This window comes from Leucoraja erinacea, chromosome 12 (assembly GCF_028641065.1).
Source record: "Leucoraja erinacea ecotype New England chromosome 12, Leri_hhj_1, whole genome shotgun sequence".
Classification (NCBI taxonomy): Eukaryota; Metazoa; Chordata; class Chondrichthyes; order Rajiformes; family Rajidae; genus Leucoraja; species Leucoraja erinaceus.
In genome coordinates this window covers 13,126,384-13,153,551 of record NC_073388.1, presented here as the reverse complement: position 1 = coordinate 13,153,551, position 27,168 = coordinate 13,126,384, and the positions used below count along the sequence as shown (strand labels likewise).

Genomic DNA, 27,168 nt, shown 5'->3' with positions numbered 1-27,168 from the left:
TACGTGGTCATAAGAAGTCCAGTTACGATTTCGATAAGACCATTGAGATGGGAGACAAGTAAATGCAAATGTTGAGATCTTGAGCAATATGCAAAGTGCAGGAGGAACTCTACAGGCCAGGAAAGCTGAGGTCCTCCAGCACTCTGTCTGGTTCGCTTGAGGAGATAGGGGTTGGACTCTGCTCAATACTGCCCTCCATGTTCATTCCTCCACTGAAAACACAGAGGCGAATCCACTTTACAGCAACTGCTGCGATTTGTTTATAGCTGCGACCCGCCGTAAGACATTACATTTCCCGTTGGGCCTCGTGGAGTTTGCAGATTTTGCAGCTGCATAATGTTTAAGAAGTGAGTTTTTCATTTTCGCCTATTTTTCCCCCGTCAGAAGTAATCAAATTTGTGATAGATTCAAGTTGGCAACGCTGGGTTTTTCAATCTGCTCTGCTAACTTTACGCATTTTAATAGAATTTGATAATATGGCAATGTGACAACGAGTGATAAAAATGTCCATTACCTAATTGCAATACAAGGGGCTCGTTTTTTTTCGGGTATTCTTCGTCAGTCTCCAATGCGGGGCATGTTGTTTGTGTGATGTTTGATCCCCGCCAGATTCTTGTTTTGCTCGTTGCTTGTAGACGGATATTGGCTTTGAATTTACGAATATTGAATTAAAGATGAAGTCCTTCGCACGTTATTTTCTATCTCCATGTCATTTACTGAAATTACTAAAGATTATTCGGAAATATTGGGTTCAATCCATTTCTATATTCTGTTTTCTATATTTTAAAACGTCATTGAGATGACCTAGTGTCTTTATTTGGGGTGCATTTGAATCATAAAGGGGTTGTTGGCCTGTTTGGTCCTGAGGTACTGTGGTATTGAGGAGTATTCTAACCTGGTGTTCATGAGGAAGGCGGAGGAGAGCAGTGCAGTTGAATTGAATTGACAGGCGTTCATGCTGCTTATTTTTGTCAGCACACTTGACATACTCGGACAGTTGATGAATACAGCATTAGTTTGAGGGAGTTGTCCTCAAAAGTTCCTATTGACACTTGTTATCTGGCTGATGCAGCCATTTCAGCTAAGCATTAGTGGTTATGGGATATGCTAACTGTTTAACATCCTGGAAGGAGAGCAGTTCTTTAAAAAATAAAAGTGTATGGTGTCTCCAAACAATTCTTCAAACATATATACTGTCTGAAGGAGGGTCTCGATCAGAAACATCATCTATTCGTTTTCTCACCCAGAGGTGCTGCCTGACCCACTGTGTTATTCCAGCCTTTTGTATCCTTGGTGTAAACCAGCATCTGCAGTTCCTCCCTGCACACATACATCCATAAATAGCCACAAAAATGCTGGAGTAACAGGCAGCATCTCTGGAGAGAAGGAATAGGTGGCATTTCGGGTAGAGACTCTGCTTCAGCCACATATCCTATAAATGTATCAATTATGTTTTATAAGCATCAGTGATTAAAAATGATCCATTTGTTTTTATTGACAGGTTTGATGAAAAAGAGAATGTTTCAAATTGCATTCAATTGAAAACATCTGTTATTAAAGGCATTAAGAATCAATTAGTGGATCAGTTCCCATCTATTGAGCCATGGTTGAACCAAATTATGCCAAAGAAGGACCCAGTAAAAATAGTTAAATGGTAAGTTAATTTTTTTTAAATATTTTAAATGCAAAGTTTAAACAAAATCTTTTTTTCTCTGTGCCCTTTTCAGCTTAAGAGTTTGGTGTTTGTGCATTTTATTCTTGCCGTCAACAATGTTGCGTTGTTTTCCATTTGCTTGCTTACAACATAGATCATTTGATCATTGAGTGTATGCCAACACTTGAAGCAATCCTATTCTCCATGTTTCGCCCCATGTCCTATTCTTCCTCGCATGCCCATCCACTGCCAGTTGATTCTCACAATGCCCCTTACACGAGGAGTGAATTATAATGGTCAATTAATCTTCCAACTCGCGTGTCTTTGTTCTGAGGCCGTTTCCGAGGGCACAGCCTCAGAATAAAACTACGTACTTTTAAAATGGAGATGAGGAGGAATTTCTTTAGCGAGGGAGTGCTGAATCGGTGGAATTACTTTCCACAGATGGCAGTGGATGCCAAGTCATTGGGTAGGAAAGAACTGCAGATGCTGATTTAAATCGAAGATAAACACAAAATGCTGGAGTAAATCAGCGGGCCAGGCAGGATCTCTGGAGAGAAGGAATGGGTGACATTTCAGGTCGAGATCCTTCTTTAGACTGATGTCTGAATCCAAGTCATTGGGTATTTTTAAAGCGGAGATTGCAAGGTTCTGGATTAGTACGGGTGTTAAAGGTTACGTGGCGAAGGCAGGAGAATGTAGTTGAGAAAGAAAATGGCCAACTTCTGTTAATATGTGTTGAGAACTTATGAATCTATATTGGCTGATGTAATATTGGGGATAAAGATTTTTAAGTTTAGATAGGATGTTACCGGGAATGATATACCATGTGAACAGTGTCTGGAGCTAGGTCAAAGTCAAGGTAGATATTTTGACACTCCAGTTGAGTTCTGTTTACAAGCAGAAAAAGGGGAAAATAAATAGATTTGAAAGTGTCTGTGGAATTGGTTCAATGGTGCTTTATTTGTTATGTATGCAACTGCACAATGAAATCATTTTTGCATATATTACACATGCAGGCACCACCATGTTTTGGCGCCATTTCCAAAGTCCATTCGCCCCGCTCACTCTCTGTACCCTCGAACTGACGTCTCTCTCCTTGTCCAGCCATCTCAGATATGATGCGATTGGAAAATGTTCATTTCCCAACGTGTTTTCATCTGATGAGCATAACATTTGCGAAATGTTAACTTAAAACGAGGCTCACCAGCATTTTTGTGTACCTTCGATCTTCCAGCATCTGCAGTTCCTTCTTGAACACTCTGCAAATGCGGCTTATGTTGACACTTGAAGCCTGTCGATGACCACGTAGTTATCCCAATTGGAAATGGCACTGTAAGGAGAAGGGAAATATCCATTTTGTTTTTGGCAGACCAACTTTAAAAAATTTAAATGCCGTGTTAAACATCATTGTTTTTTTTCCACTCCGGTTAGGATTAGTTTCTCTTTGTAAAAATAATCTTCATCTGTATTGTTAATGCTGAATTAAATTACGCAGAGGGGCCGATAGAAGCTTGTCATTTGGATTTAATATGTAGCTCTCTTTTCTGTAGGTCCATTGGTTGAGATTTTATTTTCTAATCTAGGCTGGTATTTGGAAGTATACTGATTTTGAAACATTGAGTTAGTTGGAAGATGCAAGATTTTGCAATACTGTGAGAAAAGGGTTAATAGGGATCGTTGCTTTATACTAGAACTCTGAAAAATATAACTTAGAAGGAAATTAGCTTATCAGCAGAAGCCAGACTGCTGGTAGAATAAAGTAACAATATACAGAACAGAGAGAAATTCTAGATAAAGAAAGTAGCAAACAGCTAGAAACTTCAGCAGAAGCCTTGGGAGTCCTCAGGAGATGGTCCGAGACATTCCTGGACATTCTCATGGGAATGTGGGCTTTATGTTATGATTGGACGAATCTCGATGGGGAGACATGAGGTAGTGACCATAGTGAAGAAAGGTATAAAGATAGAAAGCATCTCCATCTTTTTTGTGCCTCTAGGGGACATCAGAGGAGAGGCACCTATTCTGCAGAATATGAAATTAATAAAAACACTTCTTTGTCTGAATTTGTCTCAAGAGCATTTGTGATTTTTGAATCTCACAATACTTTGTCCTATCACCATGTTGATGATTCTACTACAGGTCCACCACTGATTTTCTGGCATTCTTGGTTCCGGAGCCATTCTGGTTTAACCAATTTGCCGGACTAACATGGGTCATGGCCTCCGAGAGGAGTTCAACAGTACTGGAATGGTCAGGCTAGGCTGCCGAGGAGCCGAGATACTGGCCTGCAGATTTGGCCCCGGAAGTCAGCTATGGGAATGAATCTGCCAGCTCTGGCCGGGCAGGTGTTCCAGAGCACTGGCCATAGGGGACAAATTCGACCCACCAATCGGTGCGGAAGTCCCGCTGATGTTAACATTGGCTGCCTCACCCAGCTTAGGCACCACATTTTTCGAGGGACTTCTGGAGGGGGAGGGGGTCTAGTGTGCTCTGATAATTTTGTCCGGATTAAAGGAGGTGCCGGGCCACAAGTTGCCGGACAATCATTGGTGGACCTGTACAATAATTGTTCGACAATCAGTAACTGTCGCTGTGCTTTGACCAGGGTTCTTGCTTCTCGCCTGCAAAAACATTGCTTAACTGCCTGTTTGTCTCATTGAATCTGGCATGTTGGCGATAGAGATTGTTTTCATATCAGCAGCCAATCTCTATGCCTCACGCAGTCATTATGTTTTTTCAAAGTGTATTGATACAATTATTGATACAATGCAGAACCATCCAACTGCAATTAAATCTGAAATAAAGAAATTACTCTATAAGCACAGTAATTAAGTATATAAATCATCACTCTTTCTCATTGTAGCAGTCACAGTAAAGACAAGTAAATATACCATGATTATATTGCAATATGCAGAACAATGTGAATGATGTGGAGATTATTTTAAAGGTATTAATATTTTTGCAGCATGATAACCTTGTAATTCATTTTCACTCTCTGATTGAAGCCATGAACATGTAGAGATCCTGACGGTTAATGGAGAATTGCTGTTCTTTAGACAGAGGGAGGGACCGTTCTACCCAACGCTGCGTTTACTTCACAAATGTAGGTTGATTGTCCTAAAGCATTTTCGGAGGAATAATAATATTTATTGAGGGGATGTTATATATTGTCTCTTTTCTGCTCTAATTTTTAAATGCTGTATCTCAAGAAGTATGATGAGAAATGGGTGGTATTGTATTCATAGCTTTATTCTAAAACAAACTGAGAGCAAAAACATGTAGCCCTTGCAGAAAAAACTGTTGTGGATTGGTACCAATAAATTAGTGTTGATTTTTAAGGTCTAAGATCACTGGTAGAATCGGATCATCAATCTGATTTCTGTGTGTAACCCTTTAGAAGACCGATTTTGTAAATTACTTCTAGTGAATTACTTAAGAAAGAACTGCAGATGCTGGAAAAATCGAAGGTAGACAAAAATGCTGGAGAAACTCAGCAGGTGAGGCAGCATCTATTGAGCGAAGGAATAGGTGATGTTTTGGGTCGAGACCCTTCTTCAGACCGATGTGGGGGTGGGGGGTGCGGGAAGAAGAATGGAAGAGGCGGAGACAGTGGGCTGTGGGACAGCTGGGAAGGGGAGGGAAAAAGCAAGGACCACCTGAAATTGGAGAAGTCAATGTTCATACCGCTGGGGTGTAAATTACCCAAGCGAAATATGAGGTGCTGCTCCTCCAATTTGTGGTGGGACTCACTCTGGCCATGGAGGAGGCCAGGGACAGAAAGGTCAGATTCGGAATGGGAGGCGGAAGTGAAGTGCTGAGCCACTGGGAGATCAGGTTAATGCGAACTGAGCGGAGGTGTTGGGCTAAGCGATCGCCATGCCTGCGCTTGGTCTCACCGATGTAACGCAATTGACACCTTGAGCAGCGGATGCAATAGATGAGGTTGGAGGAGGTGCCGCTGAACCTCTGCTGCACCTGGAAAGACTGCTTGGTTCCTTGAATGGAGTCAAGGGGGGAGGTAAAGCGACAAGTGTAACATTTCCTGTGGTTGCAAGGGAAAGTACTGGGGAAGGGGTGGTTTGGGTGGGAAGGGACAAATTGACCAGGGAGTTATGGAAGGGAGCGGTCTCTGCGGAAAACCAACCTTTTAGACAATAGGTGCAGGAGCAGGCCATTTGGCCCTTCGAGCCAGCACCGCCATCCAATGTGATCATGGCTGATCATCCCCAATCAGTGATGGGACCCCGTTCCTGCCTTCCCATATCCCCTGACTCCGCTATCTTTAAGAGCCCAATCTAGTTCTCTCTTGAAAGCATCCAGAGAACCTGCCTCCACCGCCCTCTGAGGCAGAGAATTGCACAGACCACTTCCTCGTCTCTGCTCTAAATGGCCTACTCCTTATTCTCAAACTGTGGCCCCTGGTTCTGGACTCCCCCAACATCGGGAACATTTTTCCTGCCTCTAGTGTGTCCAAGCCCTTAACAATTTTATATGTTTCAATGAGATCCTCTCATCCTTCTAAACTCCAGAGCATACAAGCCCAGCTGCTCCATTCTCTCAGCATATGACAGTCCCGCCATCCCGGGAATTAACCTTGTAAATCTACGCTGCACTCCCTCAATAGCAAAAATGTCCTTCCTCAAATTAGGCGACCAAAACTGCACACAATACTCCAGGTGTGGCCTCACTAGGGCTCTGTACAACTGCAGAAGGACCTCTTTGCTCCTATATTCGATTCCTCTTGATCTCCCAGTGGTTCAGCACTTCAACTCCCCGTCCCATTCCGAATCCGACCTTTCTGTCCTGGGCATCCTCCATGGCCAGAGTGAGACCCACCGCAAATTGGAGGAGCAGCACTTCATATTTCGCTGGGGTAGTTTACACCCCAGTGGTATGAACATTGACCTCCAATTTCAGGTAGACAATAGACAATAGGTGCAGGAGTAGGCCATTCGGCCCTTCGAGCCAGCTCCACCATTCAATGTGATCATGGCTGATCATCCCCAATCAGTACCCTGATCATGCCTTTTCCCCATATCCCCTGACTCCTGACTAAGAGGTAGTCTTTGCTTTCTCCCTCCTTCCCCTTCCCAGCTCTCCCACAGCCCACTGTCTCCACCTCGTCCTTTCTCTTCCCGCCCCCACATCAGTCTGAAGAAGGGTCTCGACCCGAAACGTCACCTATTCCTTCGCCCCATAGATGCTGCCTCACCCGCTGAGTTTCTCCAGCATGTTTGTCTACCTTCTTGTAAATTACTTATCACTTCTTGATAGCAAAGTGTGAAATAAATTTACATTGTACTTCCCCACCTCTCCTGATGTGGCATAATCATATAACCATATAACAATTACAGCACGGAAACAGGCCATCTCGACCCTTCTAGTCCGTGCCGAACACGTATTCTCCCCTAGTCCCATACACCTGCGTTCAAGATACAAGATACAAGATACAAGATAAATTTAATTGTCACATGTGCCAGATGGCACAGTGAAATGAATTCCCATACAGCCATACAATAAAAATAAACAGGACTCAACACACTATAGAATTCAACACAAAACATCCCCACACAGCAGAACCAAAGTTTCCCACTGTGTGGGAAGGCACCAAAGTCAGTCTCTTCCTCCACTGTTCCCCGTGGTCAGGGTTCAGACCATAACCCTCCATACCTTTCCCGTTCATATAACTATCCAATTTATTTTTAAATGATAAAAACGAACCTGCCTCCACCACCTTCACTGGAAGCTCATTCCACACAGCCACCACTCTCTGAGTAAAGAAGTTCCCCCTCATGTTACCCCTAAACTTCAGTCCCTTAATTCTCAAGTCATGTCCTCTTGTTTGAATCTTCCCTACTCTCAGTGGGAAAAGCTTATCCACGTGAACTCTGTCTATCCCTCTCATCATTTTAAAGATCTCTATCAAGTCCCCCTCTTAACCTTCTGCGCTCCAAAGAATAAAGCCCTAACTTGTTCAACCTTTCTCTGTAACTTAGTTGCTGAAACCCAGGCAACATTCTAGTAAATCTCCTCTGTACTCTCTCTATTTTGTTGACATCCTTCCTATAATTAGGCGACCAAAATTGTACACCATCAAAATTGGCCTCACCAATGCCTTGTACAATTTTAACATTACATCCCAATTTCTATACTCATAGTTGTATTTTAAATAACGTTAATTATACCATTATGGCAATTAAAAATAATCTGCTTACCATGTTCTGAATGTACATCAAAAGACCTATTAGTAAGGAAATTAAAAACAAATTCCATTCCTTTAAGAGTTTAAGCCGTGATTATGTCCATGGTTTCGACGCTGACTGTTTTCTCATCCACCCTTCTGGAGATTGCCATCTCACTTCATGTAGAGCCTTCAGACATAAGTTTTTCCCAAATGACAGCAGTACACAATTCTTCATGGGGAGAGGAAGATTTATGTGTATCCAATGCCCCTCACAAAAACATGTTTATGTTAATCGTCCAACTAGATACTAATAGTTTTATTCGTGTTTGAAGAACCAAGTGTTAAGTGAAATTCAACCTCTGTGGTACAATAGAGGATCAGCCTAGAATAGATACTCTGGGCTTGCTTTGAGCTTTGAACACACAACACAGTTAGTGTTCTGCAAATTGAATCGTGGACCCACTTAAAATAGCCTTTTCATTAACTTTCTGTCCATGACTCCTTCAAGGGTCTAATATATAAACACTGCACCTTATGTGGAACGGAGTCAATGGTGCTCACATGATTTTGGCATGGTGTGTGGTAAGTACTTGCTTTTCTCATTCCACCAGCTATAATTGTAAAAATTTAAGTGCCAAACAATTGGAAGATCATGTTTGAAATCATGGAGGGGTAAAAAATGAAATGTTTCAACAGCCAACTTCATGAACATTAATCACTATTCCTGCGCCTGAATGCTATCCAGATAAACCATGCATTTAAAAAACTGGAGAGGAACACATTGATTCTAAGCTATGGTGCCATCCTTGCTCCTGTCTAAACTTGTGGTGAAATGGGGGAAGATTATAGGCAAGAGTCAAAATTATTAGGAGGGGTGAGACTGTATTGGTCAACAGTTCTTACTACAGGTGCACAACCTTTTATCCGAAGTTCCAAATAACGAAAAGCTCTGAATAGCGGACATTTTTTCGGTCCTTGAAAAAAGGTCCTTGAAATCGTTCACCGAGGGCGGCCCGCAGAGGTGACAGCGGAACCTCCGGTCGGTCCTCGAAGAAAGGGGAACTAAATCCCCATTCATAAAAGAGAAGGTGAGGGTATATTGCGCGGGTGGGTTAATAATTGACAATCTGCTGCTGCCTGCCCGTTGAGTTAAAAAAGTTCCCACGGTAGACACGATACACAGTGTATCGTGAGTCTTGCATGGGAACTTTTTAACTCAGCGGGCAGGTAGCAGCACATTGTCGCTCCCTTCAGTTTCACCCCACCTACACCCCTCTGCTTCCCGGCCATGTGTGTGACCCCTTCCCTCCCCTCTCCAGCTCCCCGCCCATTGCACCGGCGCGGGGGCATTGCACTGTCTTCACGTTGGAGCCAGTGCCAGTCACCGGAGACGTCAGGACCAACGGGACACCGGCCCCCGGGCCCACTGCAAGCACGGAGATCACAGAGACCCACGGCCAGCAGCAGCCCAGCCCCGCTCCAACTCCAGAGGAACATGCTCCCCGTAAGGACAGAAGCTGATGGTGTGCAAAGTACGTCTTGGTCTTGGGGTTGCGGATGAGGGGGCACAGCTCGGGCTGTGACGTCTCCGGCCACCCCCCTGTACAGGAGCTGAGACTGGGAACTGTGGGGTTGTTTGCAGTTGCAGAGGGAGGGGGCAAGGGCGGTACAGTTCTCAGTCTCAGCTCCATTCTAGGGGGTGACCGGAGACGTCAGGGCCAACGGGACACCGACTGCAAGCACGGAGATCCAAGAGACTCACAGCCAGCAGCAACTCTAGCCCAGCCCCGCTCCAACTCCAGATGAACCCGGGTTGCGGATGAGGGGGCGCAGCTCGGGCTGTGACGTCTCCGGCCACCCCCCTGTACAGGAGCTGAGACTGGGAACTGTACCGCCCTTGCAGGTGAGCAGGAGAATGGGGTTGTTTACAGTTGCAGAGGGAGGGGGCAAGGGCGATAAAATTCCCAGTCTCTGCTCCATTCCAGGGGGGTGACCGGAGACGTCAGGACCAACGGGACACCGACTGCAAGCGCGGAGATCCCGGAGACTCACAGCCAGCAGCAACTCTAGCCCAGCCCCGCTCCAACTACAGAGGAACCAGGGTTGCGAATGAGGGGGCGCAGCTCGGGCTGTGGGCGAACTGCCACTTGTCGCTGTAGCGGCGCATCGGAGAGCGGGTTCTTGTTGGTCCTGACGTCTCCGGCCACCCCCCTGGACAGGAGCTGAGAGACGTCAGGACCACCAGAAGCCGCTCCCCGATGGGCCGCTACAGCGACAAGTGGCAGTTCGCCCACAGCCCGAGCTGCGCCCCCTCATCGGGACACCGACCCCCAGGCCCACTGCAAGCACGGAGATCCCAGAGACTCACAGCCAGCAACAACCCTAGCCCAGCCCCGCTCCAACTCCAGAGGAACCCGGGTTGCGGATGAGGGGCCGCAGCTCGGGCTGTGGGCGAACTGCCACTTGTCGCCGTAGCGGCCCATCGGGGAGCGGGTTCCTCTGGAGTTGGAGGGGGAGAGGGGTATTGTGCTGTTTGATCGCCCCCTGCTATCCCAGGGACAGGGAGACAGCGGCTTTTGAGAATGGTGGGCAATCACTTCCAAAGTTCTGCCCACACAGTCAGTACACCTCTCCTACACTTGTCTCCCGCACTAAGATCATCTCGCAGAGAATGATCCCAGCCTAACCCTCCCTATTCTCTCCTATTCTGCAAGAAAAAACTACATTGAAGACTCAAACTCGCGATTTAGTAACTGCCGGGATCGAGGCGCAAACTCGCGACCTTGCGGATATGATCCGAGCACTCTACCACTACGCTAAAAATCTTCCATTCCGAAAGCCGAAAAATTCTGAATTACGAAAAGTGTCTGGTCCCAAGGCTTTCGGATAAAAGGTTGTGCACCTGTAGTGGGAAAATTATGTTTTCTGTTATTTTGCTGAATTAAGTTACAGTAGAGGGCGCCACTGTGGTGTAATGGTAGAGCTACTGCCTTACAGTGCCAGAGACCTGGGTTTGATCCTGACTCCAGGTGTTGTATGTACAGAGTTTGTACATTCTACCCATGACTTGCATGAGTTTTCTCTGAGATCTTCGGTTTGCTCCCACACTCCAGACCTAGTGGTTTGTTGGTTAATTGTCTTGGTATAAATGTAAAATTGTCCCTAATGTGAGGGGATTGTTGGTCGGTGTGCCGAAGGGCCTGTTTCCGTGCTTTATCTCTAAACTAAACCTAGATTATTCTTTAAGTTGTGTCTCGACAAGTCTTGGTACATTTTTTTTGTTACAAACAGTAATGGGGCTGTTATGAAACTGAATTTATTGATGTTCTTCATTACAGATCCTTTTATCCTACCACATCAACAGGTTGATAAAGGAGCCATCAAGTTTGTGCTCAGTGGAGCCAACATCATGTGTCCTGGTTTAACATCCCCTGGAGCTAAGCTGTACCCAGCTGATACTGACACGATAGTTGTATCCTTGTGGTGACATCTAATTTACCAGAAACCAAATACAGATTATTTTGCATAAAACAAAATATCTATTAGAGATGTTAATGTATTAAGGGAAAACGAGTTGCATTTTCATTGCAATTTAAATATTTTCTTTTTTAAGTTGTGAAAGCGATTTGAATTTTAGGGGATGTCCTTGCTGGAGGGTGCGATACAGGTTTAATGTGGTTTGAAAACCATTGAACCAAATCAATTGGCACACGATATTTTATTTATTTCTAATTTTTCATCATCCCCAATAGTGATCCTTCTGAAACCATTGACTGCTTGAGGAATAGTGATCAACCATTACCTACATCAGCCTGAAGGTGTACCAGCGGAGTTTCGGGAACACACATACAAACAAACAAGATGAGAGTTTTAGTAATATACTACACCAGGGGGAACCCGTTGTGTCCCGCCCCTCAACGCGCGATTGTTTGGGGGGGGGGGGGGGGGGTGGCCTGCGACGTCACGACACTAACCACACCCCCCCCCCCCCCCCACACACACACACACACACACACACACACACACACACACACACAACCACCCACCCCCCCCCCCCCACACACGATTTAACAGGAATCGGATACAGATTCATATTTTATAATATGATATATATGAAGTTATGTATTATCATAACTTAGTTCATGCTTAATGCCTTGTAATATGTGTGTCGTTCCAAGAACTGGAGTTTCATTCACTGTTTCAGTTTTCCAAATAAAATGTCATGCTCAGATTTTGCTTGCGACTATTTGGAGATAAACTGCTTTGCTTTACTCTCTTAGTACCTGAATATTTTCTTAACTCAATATTGTTAAGGCAATTATGGCAGAAGGCAAACAACATGCTCTTTCAGTGGGAGTCATGAAGATGCCAGCAGACAAAATGTAAGTATATTTCATGTTGGTGTAAGAAGGAACTGCAGATGCTGGTTTACACTGAAGAGAGACACAAATTACTGCAGCAAATCAGTGGGTCAGGCAACATCTCTGGAGAAAAGGAATAGGCTTTTCTGCAGCAAAATACTCCAGCAGTTTCTATCTATTTCATGTTGGAGTTTGGTTTGCAGAAAAATAGGTTATTCAGTGACCTTTCAACCTGGGATCCAGCTGGAATAGATGAGCATAAAGCAAAATTAGTCTTTTGTGTTATTTACATTTTGAGGTCTATGTGTCTCTGGCAAGGGTCACATGTATTGTCTTTCCCTAATTTCTCTTGGGAAGCTCCACATATAGGAAGGGCTTAGGGAGATATGGGTCAAAGGCACACAATTGGGACTAGCTTAGATGGCACCTTTGGTGGGCAGGTTAGGCTGAAGAGTGTGTATGAGTCTGTCTCAAAAGTGATGAACTTCCTTCTTGTAATGTTGTAATTCTTCCTATGAAGAGTGCTGTTTTATTTTTCGAGATACAGTGTGGAAACAGGCCCTTCGGCCCACCGAGTGCGGGGACCAGTAATCACCCCAATACGCTAGGAACAATTCACAGAAGCCAGTTAACCTACTAGCCAGCACGACTTTGGAATGTGGGAGGAAACCGGAGCACCCGGAGAAAACTCACTCAGTCACAGGGAGAACGTCCAAACTTGATACAGAAAGCACCCATCGTCAGGATAGAACCAGGTCTCTGGTGCTATAAGACACAAACTCTACCACTGCGCCACTGTGCTGCCCTGTGTGCTATGCTGTCCTTGCCAACCAGATGCCCTATTTGAGCTGGTCCCATTTGCCTGCATTTGGCCCATATCTCTAAACCTTTCTTTTCCGGGTACTAAGAACTTTGGGAGGAAAAAATTGAATATTTTAAATCATGAGATATTCAGTTTACGTGCAGGTATATTGAGCAGTTAAAAAGACAAATGATAGGTTGGCCTTCATTACAAATGGACGTCAGTACACAATTTTGGTGAAGATATCCTACTGGAATTTTGTAGACTGCACTTGGGGAAATATTGGGTATGGATCTTGTTTTCCTACCTAAGGCAGATGTTATTTGCTGTATAAGGGTGCTAAAAACGGGCACCAGTGATTCATGAGATAGTGGAGTTTGGCCTATCAAGGAAGACTAAGCAAATCAGGTGCCTGTGCTATAATTGTGGAGAATGAAGGATTACTTATTGAAATAGAGTTTTTATAAAGGAGATGCAGGGGTTATGATTTTCCTGGAAGGGCGAGTCTCGAACCAAGTGGCAGTCTCAGAATAAGAGGTTGGCCATTCAGGACTGTGAGAAGAAATGTCTTCACATAGAGGACAGTGAGGCCTTGGAATTCTTTGTTGAGAGGTTTGTGTCACTGAGTTTACTCAAGATAGTTGATTGATTTTTGGATATTAAGATAACCTAGGGATATGGAGTTAGTGCGGGAAAGTAGTACTGGAAAAAGATCAGCTATAATCTTATTGAAAGATTGAGCAAGAGCAAGGGGCCAAATGGCGTGCTCATGTTTTTATTTTTATTCTAATAAAGAGTCAATGTGCCAGATTTTTATTTTTTTTGTTTTTAAAAAACACACTTGCATTTCAAGATTCTAAAAGAACTTCTGTAAAAAGAAAATAGTGAATATTTTGTACTATCTAGGCAAAGGAAATAGCCATTGGTTGAGATTAATTAGTCAGCTGATATGACATTATTCTGGGTTTTGATTTAGGAAATCCAAGCTTAAAACATAGGAGCAGGCTTAGGGTATTCAGTCCCTCGATCCGTCCATAGCTCTTGTTAGCACTATCCCCATATCCCTTTATCCTCTTAATATCTAGAAATCAATTGATCTTTGTTCTGAATGAAAACAACTGAGCCTCCACAACCACCTGGAGTGGACAATTCCAAATGTTCATCACCCCATATCAGTCCTAAACAGCCTTTATTCTGAAACTGGCCCCTATTCATGGACGCCTCTGCCAGGGGAAGTATCTCCTCTGCATCTAGCTTATCAAGCTCTTTTATGATTTTTGTTTAGATGAATTGTCTTTTCATTCTTTTGAACTCCAGTGGACATAGTCCTAATCTATTTAAACCCATCTCATTTCTCAAATCTGCCAATCCTGGAATGAGTCTGTCGCAGAACTCCCTCCACGACACGTATGTTTTTCCTTTGGTAAAATAACCAAATCTGCACAAGTACTCCAATATTGTAATTGTATATCGTTGTTCCACTGACAGGATAACATGCAACAAAAAAGCTTTTCACTGTACCTCAGTACATGTGACAAGACACTAACTAAAACTAAAGTGTACTCTCATGAAGGCCTATACTATTGCAAAAAGCCATCTTTAGTGTAATCGATGTTATTTGTTTCCTTTTGCGGTACTATTTTTAAGCTTTAGCATGATAAAAGTTAATAGTTCATAAATTCTAGGAGCAGAATTAGGCTGTTCGGCCCATCAAATCTACTCCACCATTCAATCATGGCTGATCTGTCTTTCTCCAGGCTTCTCCCCGTAACCGCTGACACCCTTACTAATGCCACAATGATTATTAGTTCTGTGAGGTGCACTTTTCAGAGGATACTTGGCAAACTGATTTGCCTCAGTTTCTGCACCTTTAGCAGTAAATCATTATGTATAATATTTTCAGGTATTTTGATGTAAAAAAGAAAGTGCTTATTCATGCAGATGTCATTAGCCTTTTAATATCTTTCTCACCGGGTTACTTCGGAAAGCATGAGATTTGAGAATTCTTCAATCATTTTATTGCTTTTTATATCTCAATCATGGTATTGTAACTTTTAATACTGCTAGTTAATTGGCTGTATGAGATGGATGTGAAATTGGTAATTCCTTAAAATTATGTTTTTATTTAAAAATATATTGAATAAGAAACTTGTATTCATGTGCAAACAGTCAAGTCTATTTTGGTCTTTATATTTTCTATGCAGTGAACAAGTGAACAAAGGTATTGGAATTGAGAATATGCATTACCTAAATGATGGCCTCTGGCACATGAAGACGTATAAATAACAATGGAATTCAAGATTAATCTCGATGGGAGATATGGACCGACAACTGCAAGACACAAAGACATTTTGAATATTGAATTATAGAAGTTGTATTGTATTGTTTTCCATAAACCTGGCATTACAGGAAAAAGAGAACTTCTTTTATGTGCAGTTGATGGCATTTTTCTCCAAGTTTAAATTTGTCTAAAACACAAAAGGAGTTGTAACCACTCAAGGCTTAGTGAGAAACTATTTCTGACATGTACAATTTGACAACTACTTGACCATTGTTATGAAATGAAATCAGTGCGAACATCCTGAGCACATACAGTGGGTTTGTACAAATATGTATGCATGGTTGAAATTCTGAATGTTCATTAAATTAATATCCAAGAGGATAAGCCAAATATTTTTTTCGTGAAATTTCAGATCTTTTTCGGTGTTAATTCCACCTTTTTTTTATTTCACTGAGGATTTTTCTCATGTCGTACCAATTTCACTCCACTTTGAAAAGCCAGTGAATTTCTTTATGCATATGATATTTGATGGTACAGCATTGCTTGGCAGTTGAAAAAATTGTTACCATATTGATGGTACCGGGCCCGGAAATCGCTATCAGAACATGGGGGGGGACACAATTTCTTGGCGGCCGAGCGTGCGCATGCACACACACGCGAGGCTTCGGCCGTGGGCCCTGTGGACGGTAACATCGGGAGCTGACCTGGTTGGTGACCGACTCCAAACTCCAGCAACAGCAGCTTCGTCCGCCCCGAATCGTGGGGCTTCAATCGGCCCGTTCGCGGGGCCTTTCATCGCCCGGCGGGGGCTTCAACATCGGGAGCCTCGATCGCCTCGACGCAGCAATTTGACCGCGGGGCGATGGAAGATCCTGCGGCCGATTTTAAGCTGCGCAGGGCCGGGCGATTAAAGGCCCCGCGAACGGGCCGATTCAAGCTCCGCTCTATGATCTTTGCTCCACCAGGACGTCTGTCTCCTCCAATCACCGCGCTCTATCCTCAGTCCCAACCCCTACTTCCGCTTCTGACGCTTCCCTCCGCCAATCATCGCGCTGAATCATCATGGTTCCTCCCCACCACCACCCCGCTGCCTGCTGACGGACGTCTCGTCCAATCGGCGCCCTCGATCATCAGTCCCACCCCCACTGTTTTGCGGGTGGGACATTTTTAATAGATTTTTTTCACCGTGTTTTTTAATCCGGATTTCAAACATGGGGGGGATTGTCCCCTAACTCTCGAAACATGGGGGGGGGGGGACACACGTTGTCCCCCCCCCCGGGATTTCCGCCCATTGCCAAGTAGAAGCAAGTGCGTGATTCGGTCTGCAGAATGGGGGGAACAGCTTGGTGTAGACTTCTGATCTGAACTTTAATACAGATTTATTTAAATACCAAATGGACAATATTATGAATCATCAGCAGCAGCGTTATTTATTTTAATGACCTACTTGCTTCTTTCTACACAGCATTTTTTAAAGTTAATAAAAGTCATTGGAGACAAGCGAAGCTGCCTTTGACTATTGAGGATGAAGTGGCTTTTTAGGCTGCAGCTTTAATTTGGTTGGTCCAGGACAGATTGTTGGTGATATTCACGCCAGGAACTTGAAGCTCTCGATCTTCTTCGATCTGGCACCATTGATGTTGACTAGGACATGTACACAACCATGTTTCCCGAAGTCAATAACTAGCTTGTTGATTGAGGGAAAGGTTATTGTTTTGACGCCATGTTCTAAGCTCTATCTCCTTCCTCTAATCCATCTCATCACTATTTGACGTCTGGCGAACGATATTGGTGTCACCTGCAAACTTGTAAAAGGAGTTAGAGCAGAATTTGGCCGCACGAGTGTGTATATAGGAAGTAAAGTAAAGGGCTGAGAATGCATCCTTGCAGGACACAGATGTTGAGAATTATTGTTGGCAACGTATTATCGCCTACCCTCACTGATTGTGGTCTACGTATCAAGAAGTCGAGGAACCACTTGCAAAGGGAGTGCAGATTTTGAAGTCCCATAGTCTGTAGTTGAGTTTGGTTGGGATTATTGTGTTGAAGGTGGACATATAGTCAATAAATCGGAGACTGACGCAGTGGTCCCTAGTTCTCCAGATGTCCCGGAGATGTGTGCGAGACTAGGGAGATGACATCCGCTGCGGACCTGTTGTGATGGTAGGCAAACTGCTGTGGATCAAGGCTGTCTGGAAGGCTGAAGTTAAAGTACACACGACACAGCCTTTTGACGCTCTTCATGATGTAGGATGTCATAGATACTGGAGGGTCATCATTAAGGCATGCTACCTTGCTTTTCTTTAGCATTGGGATGATACTGGTTTTAAAGCTGGAGGGGGGGGGAAGTTCAGAAGGGAGAGATTAAAGAAGCCCATGAATAATTCTGACAGTTGCTCTGTGCAGATTCTGACGATTTACCTGCGGACTCCACCTGGGGCAGTTCCCCTCTGTAGTTTCACGTTCTGATATTTCTGAGCAGTTGTCCAGTCATCCTATTATTCAAGAAGGAACTGCAGATGCTGGAAAATCGAAGGCATCAGCCCAGCATTTCTAACATATTCAAACCACTGAGCAAACTTGGTCTATTTGCTTAGAGGTAAAGAAAATCTACTAAAGACATAGATAATGACATTTGCAAGAAGGTAAATAGCCCAGAAGCCCAACAGCCAAGTGCATTTAGAATTCACATTAGATTTTAGAGATATAGCATGGAAGCAGGCCCTTCGGCCCACTGAGTCCATGCTGACCCGTACACTAGCACTGTCCTACACACTCTGGACCATTTACAATTTTTACAGAAGCCAATTAACTTACAAACCTAAAACGCGTTTGCAGCGTGGGAGGAAACCAAAGCACCTGGAGAACCCACGGGGAGAATATACAAACTGTACAGACAACACCCATCATCAGGGTTGAACCTGGGTCTGGAGCTGTAAGGCAGTAACTACCGCTGTGCCACCCTACCATCTACTTCTGATTTAATCATACCTCTGCTCAGCTGTATCTACCAATCATTACATTACAATACAATACAATACAATTTATTTGTCACTTGAACCTCATAGAGGCTCAAGTGAAATGTTGTTTCTGCAGTCATACATACAAGAAAAAGACTCAAGACACAACACAATTTACACAGACATCCATCACAGCGCATCTCCACCTTGCTGTGATGGAAGGCAAAAAAAACGTATCTCTCCCCTGCACTTCCCTCTCCCCCCGATGTCAGAGTCAAAGTCAGAGCCCCCGGCGGGCGATAACAATTGTCCCGCGGCCATTTACGCCGCGCCGGGTGATGCAAGGCCGCGCTCCGGGTCTTGCTACTTTGTTCCATCCACACTCGTGCCTTTACCTGCTCTCTCCCCCACTACTATTAGTATGAAGAAGGATCCCAACCTGAAACGTCACGTATCCAGAGATGCTGCCTGACCCACTGAGGTTCTCCAGCACTTTGTGTCTTTTTTTTGTAAACCAATATCAGCAGTTCCTTGTGCCCACATTAATCAGTTGTCAATGGTTTCTCAGCAATTTTGTGGAAACTATCTCTTTCTCGCAGCACCCAGAAGGATGATATTTATGTGTGGAAGGTTTTGTTGTGGCTCTCACAGCAAACAAGCTTATCAATGCAGCAGTAGATTGATTACAAGTCAAGAGTTTTTTTTATTGTTATATGTCCCAAAAATCGAACAATGAAATTCTTACTTGCAGCGGCACAACAGATATGTAAACAAAAGGTGTTTAATATATTTTAAATAAAACAAGCAAAAAAGTGCAAAGACAAAAACAATAAAAACAAAGCACCCCCTAGTCTGTAGTTTGAAGCTTAATTGGAGGTTGTAACGTTTAATAGCCTGACCGTTGTTGGGAAGAAGCTGCTCCTTAATGTGGACGTTGCAGTTTTCAGGCTCCCATACCTTCTTCCCGATGGCAGGAGTGAAATGAGAGTGTGGCCAAAATGGTATGGATCCCCGATGATGCTGGCTGCCTTTTGAGGCAGCGTCTCCTGTAGATCCCAACGATGGTGGGGAGGTTGGTCCCGTGATGGACCGGACAGTGTTCACTTTTTGCAATCTTCGATGGTTATCGAGCAGAAAGCATTGTTGCTAATTCGTACCGATTGTGTTCCGTTGATGAGGAAGTCAAGATTCCAGTTGCAGAACAATGCACATATACCCAGTTCCCTAAGCTAGTTTACAAATTTTAAAGGGATGATGTTATTGAATGTTGAGCGGCAGTCTATGAACAACAGCCTGACATGTGTTTTTATTGTCCAAGTGGCCTAGTGCAGAGTGGACAGCCAGTGAGGTCGACAAAGTCGTAGGTAGAATGAGGAAAGAGATTTTGCTAAAGGAATTTGAGCAGCTAGGTACCAATTTGAAAAGCAGAACCAAGAAGGTAATAATCTCAGGATTGCTGCCAAATTAGCGCGGCTCAAAGACTGGTGTGGAAGAAGTGGTTTTGACTTTGTGAGACATTGGCACCAGTATTGGGGAAGGAGGGAACTGTTCCGTCGGGATGAACTCCACTTGAACCCGAATGGAACCAGACTCCTGGCAAACCATACAACTAGGGCTGTAGATAGAGAGCTTTAAACTAAATAGTGTGTGTGTGGGGGGGTGGGGGGGTTCAGCAAATTGGAAGTGTAAGGGTGGAGTTACAGGGAAAGTGTGCAGGAAATGCTACAGAGGTCTCCCAAATTGATGGAGCGGAAAGTTCAAGAAGGGGTAAGAGAGTAAGGTTGGGTAAAATCGGGACCGGTGTGAGAAGGGAGGTGAATATCGAATTAAAGGTGTTGTATTTGAATGCGTGTAATTTTAGAAACAAAGTGGATGAGCTTGTAGCACAGTTTGTGATTGGTAGATATGATGTGGGAAATAACGTGGTTGCAAGAGGATCGGAGCTAGGAGCTAAATATTCAGGGTTATACGTCATATGGAATGACAGGAAGGTGGGCAGAGGGGGTGGGCTAGCTCTGTTGGTTCGGAATAAAATTCAGTCCTTAGTGAGAGGTGACAGGATCAGAAGATGTCGAGTCAATGTGGATAGAGCTGAGAAATTATAAAAAAAATACCCTAATAGGAGTTATTTACAGGACCACAAACAGTATCTAGGATATAGGGTACAAGTTACATCATGAGATGAAATTGGCATTTAAAAAAAGGCAATGATACAGTGGTCATGGGAGTTTTCAATATGCAGGTAGACTGGGAAAATCAGTTTGGCACTGGACCCCAAGAAAGGGAAGCTGTAGTGTGCCTCCGAGATGGATTCTTAGGGCAGCTTGTAGTGGAGCCTACCAGTGAAAAAGCAATTTTAGATTTAGTGATATGTGATGAACAGGATTTGATAAGGGAACTCAAGGTAAAGGGACCATTAGGAAGTTAGCAGTTTTAATCTGCAATTTGAGAGGGAATTGAATTGAATTGAATTGAATTTCCTTTATTGTCATTCAAACAAGTTTGAATGAAATTTCGTACCATGCAGTCATGACAGTAAAAAGTAACCAAATGCACAATTAGCACAATTTAACACAAACGTCCATCACAGTGAATCTCCAGGCACCTCCTCACTGTGATGGAAGGCAAAAAGTCATTTCTTCCCTGCTCCTTCTGCGGTCAGGCAGTCAAACTGCTGCGTTGAGGCGATCGAGGCTCTCGATGTTGAAGGCCCCATTGGGCGATGGTAGATCCTGCGGCCAATTTTAATCAGCGCCGGGCGATGAAAGGCCCTGTGAACGGGCCGATTCAAACCCTGCAATTCGGGGCGAAAATCGGTCACCTAACAGGGACCTGTAACCTTTCCGATATTGCAGTCCACAGGCCCCGCAGCCGAAACTCCGATGTCGGATCGCAGCCACAGCGCCACCACAGCTTCCGAAGTCAGCCAGCTCCGCGATGGTAAGTCCACAGACTCTGTGACTGGAGCCCTCAAGGTCGATTCCAGTTGGAGGCCGCCAGCTCCACAATGTTAGGCCTCAGCACGAACGGAGATACGACAAGGAAAAGGTTGCATCCCCATTGAAGGAAGAGATAAAACCAAGTTTCCCCAATCCCCCCCACAACCCCCAACGTATACACAACTAAAAATAGACTAAAACATATACTTCCAACAAGTTGACCAGAAAAAGACCCGAGCAGTACAGAGACAGTGGATCAGCAATGGCAGGAATTTCTGGGAGTAATTGGGATATTGCAGGATCTTTTTGTTCCAGAGGAAGAAAGATTCTAGGGGTAGAAAGTGGCGACCGTGGCTGACAAGGGAAGTCAAGGACAGCATAAAACTAAAAGAGAAGGCGTATAACATAGCTAAGATTAGTGAAAAGCCAGAGGATTGGGAAGCTTTTAAAGAACAAAGGGTAACTAAAAAGACAGTACCAGGAGAACAGATGAAATACGATGGTTAGCAAGCAAATAATATAAAAGAGGATAGCAAGAGTTTCTTCTGTTATATAAAGAGCAAGAAGGAGGCGAGTGTGGACATTGGGCCGCTGAAGAATGATGCAGGAGAAGTGATAATGAGGAATAAAGAAATGGCAGAGGAGTTGAATAACTTTTTGTCATCAGTCTTCACAGTGGAAGACACCAGCAATGTGCCTGAAATTCAAGAGAGTCAGGGGGTGGAAGTTAGTGGAGTGGCTATTACTAGGGAGAAGGTGATTGAGAAGCTGAAAGGGTTGAAGGTGGATAACCCACCTGGGCCAGATGGACTGCACCCTCGGGTTCTGAAAGAGGTGGCCTTAGAGATTGCGGAGGCATTGATAGAGATATTTCAGGAATCACTAGAGCCAGGAGTGATCCCAGAATGTAGGAAAATTGCCAATATTACCCCGCTGCACAAAAAGTGAGCAAGGCAGAATAGTGGGACCTAGGGCCGGTTAGTTTGAGTTCAGTGGTTGGTAAGTTCTTAGCGTCCATTATAAAGAGATGAGGTTACGGAGTACTTAGAAATTAACGATAAAATAGGTCGAAGTCAGCATGGCTTTGTGAAGTGGAGGTCTTGCTTGACAAATTTGCTGGAATTCTTTGAAGAAGTAAATAGCAGGACAGAAAAAGGACAGTCAGAGAGACAAAGTAGATGTTTTGTTTACTCAGATTTACAAAGCCTTTATAAGGTGCCGCACGTTAGGCTGCTAAGGAAGATGCGAGCCCACAGTATCAAAGGGCAGATACTAGCATGGGTAGCAGGTTGGCTGGATGGCAGAAGACAAAGAGTGGCAATAAAGGGGGCTTTTGCTGGTTGGCTGCCAGTGACTAGCGGAGTTCCGCAAGGGTCGTTGCTGGGGCCGTTACTCTTCACGTTGTATATTAATGATTTGGACGAGGGGATTGAAGGCTTTGTGACAATGTTTATGGCTTATACAAAAATAGGTGGAGGGGCAGCTAGTGTAGAGAAAACAGGGTCTCTGCAGAAGGATTTGGACAGGTTGGGAGAGTTGGCAGAGAAGTGGCAGATGGAATATAGTGCAGCAAAGTGTGGAGTCAAGCATTTTTGTAGTAGGAATAAAGGCATAGACTATTTTCTAAATGGGGTGAGAATCCAGAAATCAGAGGGGAAAGGGATTTGAGAGTTCTGGTGCAGGATTCCCAAAAAGTTAATCTGCAAGTCGAATAAGTAAATAAGTAAATAAGCAAACTCAATGCCAGCATTTATTTCAAGAGGGCTTGTATACAAAAACAGGGATGTAATGTTAAAGCTCTATATGGTGCTGGTAAGGCCCCATTTGGAATATTGTGAACAATTTTGGGCACCGTATCTGAGGAAGGAAGTGCTGGCTCTGGAGATGGTGTAGAGGAGGTTCACCAGAATGATCCCAGGAATGAGTAGGTAAACCTATGATGAGCGTTTATCGGCACTGGGTCTGTATTCGCTGGAGTTTAGAAGAATGAGGGGCAGGGCTGCGACCGTTGGGTGAGAGTTGGGAGTGAGAAATTGCGAGAGACCAAGCCCGAGGGAGCATAGCGACATGGGGGGGGGGGGGGGGGGGGGGGGTGGGGGGGGGGGGGGGGGGGGGGGGGGGGGGGGGGGGGGGGGGGGGGGGGGGGGGGGGGGGGGGGGGGGGGGGGGTTTAGGGGGTGGTGGGTGGTGGGGATGGTGTCCCCCTCCCATTGGAATTGTGCAATATGGTGCATACTGCAGCGAGTCTTTTAACTTACACTTGAATACAATATATATGCTTTAAATTGGATTGGAGCGTTTTTGAAAGGGGGGAGGCTGTGCGATCACTGATCACTGGCCTTGGGGGTACCCGGTGAGGGAGTGGAGCAACCGAGTGGGGAGAGGGTGTGGAAGAAGGGGGTCCCCCATCCAAGGGTAGGAACTTTTTGAAATTTGATGTATTAAAATCATGTTTTAGTGCACTGTAGAAGTATGATTTCAATGTTTTTTGTATGAAGTATTTTTAAGAGGTAACTTTTTAAGGGGTAACTTTATCCACACAAAGGGTGATGGGTGTATGGAACAAGCTGCCAGAGGAGGTAGTTGAGGCAGGGACCATCCCAACATTTAAGAAAAAGTTAGACTGATACATGGATAGGACAGGTTTGGAAGTATGGACCAAAAGCGGGTAGCGTAGCTGGGACATGTTGGCGGGTGTGGGCAAGTTGCGCCGAAGGGCCTGTTTTCACACTGTATCAATCTATGACTACATTATACCTCCACCATGCATGAATGCTTCAAAATCAAGTGATCGAGTTTTATTGCCATATACTCAAGCAAAGAAACATAGAAAATAGGTGCAGGAATAGGCCATTCGGCCCTTCGAGCCGGCATTGCCATTCAATATGTTCATGGCTATTCATCTAAAATCAGTACCTCTTTCCTGAAAACATCCAGTGAATTGACCTGCACTGCCTTCTGTGGCAGAGAATTCCACAGATTCACAACTCTCTGCGTGAAGAACGTTTGTCCTCCATCTCAGTCCTAACTGCCCCCTCCCCCCCCCCTTTATTCTTAAACTGTGACCCATGGTTCTAAACGCCCCCAACATCGGAATATTTTTCCTGCAGTTCAGTAAGTGAAAATCTAGCAGGCAAGCAGGATGCTTTCTCCAACCACCCCCATTTGAAGTCTACTATCTTCCACCGTTTCTACCCAGTGCTTGGTACTTACTTCCAGCAGCCACTGGTTGTCCTCCAGGATGCACTCTCTCGCCTCTCAACCCCCCTCTCTCTCTCCTCCTCTATCTCTCCCCTCCATTTCTCTATCCCCTCTCTCTCCCTCTCTCCCTCTCTGTCTCTCTGTGTCTCCGTCTTTCTCTCCTTCTCTCTCCATTCCCCTCTCTCTCTCTCTCCCCCTCCCTCTCTCTCTCTCTCTCTCTCCCCCCTCTCTCTCCTCTCTCCTCTCTCTCTCTCCCCCTCTCCTCCCTCCCTCTCTCTCTCTCTCTCCCTCTCTCTCTCCCTCTCCCTCTCTCTCTCTCTCGCTCTCCCTCTCTCTCTCTCCCCCCCTCCCCTCTCTCTCCCTCTCTCTCTCTCTCCCCTTTCTCTCTCTCTCTCCCCCTCTCTCTCCCTCCCCCCCCTCTCTCTCTCTCTCTCTCTCTCTCTCTCTCTCTCTCTCTCCTCTCTCTCCCTCTCTCTCCCTCTCTATCTCTCTCTCTCTCCTCTCTCCCTCTCCCTCTCCCCCTCTCTCCCCTCCCCTCTCTCTCTCTCTCTCTCTCTCACCTCTCTCTCTCTCTCCCCCTCTCTCTCTTCCTCCTCTCTCCTCCTCTCTCCCCATCTCTCCCTCCTACCTCACTCTCCCCCTTGCTCACTCTACCCTCTCTCACCCCTCTCTCTTTCTCCTGTCTCTATCTCTTTCTCTCTTTCCCCCCTCGCTCCCTTGTACCACCTCCCATCTCTCTTCCCCCTCTCGCTCCCATTCTCGCCTACCCTCTCCTTCCTCTCCACCTCCTCTCTTCCCTCTTTCTTCCCTCTCACCCCTATCTCTTCCCCCCCTCTCCCCCCCTCTCCCCCCTCACTCTCCCCCCTCTTTTCCCCCTCTCCCTCTTCTCTCTCCATTCACCCCCCCCCCTCTGTCTCACCCCATCTCTCTCCTCTCACCCCCCTCTCTCTCTCCCCACTGTCTCCCTGTCTCCTTCCATTCTCTCTCTATCCACCTCCCTTTGAGAGTCTGTCCCTTCGGCACAGAGACTCTCGGGGCAGCGGCGCTTCCGACGCCCCCGACGGCCCGGGACACTCGCACTGTCCGGAGCGCTCCATGGCCGGAGCTGCAGCGTCAGCCCCGCAAACTCGACAGCGCCGCAAACACTCGCAAGTCCCGGCTCCCCACATCTGTTCCCGCTGCTGGTTCTGCTCCCATCCCTCCCGCAGCCCCAACACCCGCGGCTCTCCAACACCCGCGGACCATGCAGTTTATCCGAGTTTTGAAATTTTCGTTGATCACAAAATTTCTCACCACTGAGCGTGAGAAATTTCTGATCAGCGTGAGGGCGTGAGAGTTTGCTTGAGGGCGTGAGTCTCACGCTCAAAGCGTGAGAGTTGGCAGCCCTGGAGGGGGGACCTCATTTAAACATACATAATAGTTAAAGGCTTGGATAGAGTGGATGTGGAGAGGATGTTTCCACTCTATCCTAGAACGACAGGTCATAGCCTCAGAATTAAAGGGCGTTCTTTTAGGAAGGAGATGAGGAGAAATTTTGTTAGTCAGATGGTGGTGAATCTGTGGAATTTTTTTACCACAGAAGGGTGTGGAGGCCTTCAGTGGATAGTTTTAAGGTAGAGATAGATAGATTCTTGATTAGTACAGGTGTCTGAGGTTATGGGGAGAAGGCAGGAGAATGGGGTTAGGAAGGAGAGATAGACCAGCCTTGCTTGAATGGTGGAGTAGACTTGATGGGCCTAATTCTACTCCTAATAAACGCCTTAATAAAGTAATATGTAATCTAATATAATCCTTATGACCTAAAGCAGAAATAATCACAAGCAAATAACCACAAACTGGAAAATCCAGACCAACCAGGATGTTCATATGACGAAAGCAACCCTTCTAAATGCACAAAATAAATTCCATCCTGTTGTAATCACCACACCCTCTCGTTAACATTTAGATGTAGCTATGGAGAATGCTCCACACCCTTTTGTTGGTATTAAAATCACTTGCAAATTAGACATATTGCTGCTCGCAAAGCTCTTGTGAGTACAAGTACTTCAAATGTGACATTTGCAAGGTAATTGAGGTGGGGGTTTACCTGTTAAATTTGTTTAGAAACAAGGAATGGGTGGACTGTTTATGACGAAGTTTGCACAGGCTAGACTGGTATCCAATAAATGTGTGTGAAGGGTCTTGATTTAAACATATCCAAAGTGATCAAGACAGGGGAATTGTGATGTTTTTCTCTTGTAGAACAACCTTGAACTAGGTGTCCCGACTTAAAAAGCATTCACCTGTTTATCGCAAAACAGAATTTTACACCACATAGTATAGAGGTTGGGAGGTCATGTTGCAATTGTATGAGACATTGGTGAGACCGCATTCAGAGTATTGTGGTCAGTTCTGGGAAAAATGTTGTCAAAATGTTGAAGATTTACGAGATTGTTGCCAGGACCCGAGGGCCTTAGCTATAGGGAGGGGTTGAGCTGGCTAGGACTCTATTCCTTGGAATGCAGGAGGATGAGGCGTGATCTTAATGAGGTGTACAAAATCATGAGAGGAATAGATCGGGTAGGCACACTGAGTCTCTTGCCAGTGCCAGTTGTTTGGCACAGAGTTTGAGGGTAGAGGGGGAAACATTGGAGATTTTTGGTTTTTCTCTCTCCTGAATAGCTTCTCCGCCTCCTCATTTACTATTGTTAGTGAAGGAGAAGTAGCCAGACTGATGTTGGGCAGCACGGAGGGGATGGGTGGTGGACAAGGGCCCAGTCTTTGCAGACTGGAGTCAGGCTGCGA

At 45.1% G+C, this 27,168-nt stretch overlaps 1 protein-coding gene across 1 annotated transcript; it reads left to right on the top strand.

The window, feature by feature from the left end:
• Positions 1-194: 194 nt before the first annotated feature.
• mcts1 (MCTS1 re-initiation and release factor) lies at positions 195-15,677 on the top strand. Its single transcript, XM_055643612.1, has 6 exons — positions 195-347; positions 1,502-1,654; positions 4,663-4,760; positions 11,180-11,313; positions 12,156-12,223; positions 15,209-15,677. The coding sequence occupies exons 1-6, from the start codon at positions 337-339 to the stop codon at positions 15,288-15,290; spliced, it is 546 nt and encodes a 181-aa protein (XP_055499587.1). The 5' UTR covers positions 195-336; the 3' UTR covers positions 15,291-15,677.
• The last annotated feature ends 11,491 nt before the right edge of the window (positions 15,678-27,168 follow it).

Bases quoted from the DNA above. Each gene is read 5' to 3' on its own strand.
- mcts1 (XM_055643612.1), top strand. The intron at 1,655-4,662 runs GTAAGTTAATTT...CTCTGATTGAAG, and splicing joins CCAGTAAAAATAGTTAAATG to CCATGAACATGTAGAGATCC. The intron at 4,761-11,179 runs GTAGGTTGATTG...TCTTCATTACAG, and splicing joins GCTGCGTTTACTTCACAAAT to ATCCTTTTATCCTACCACAT.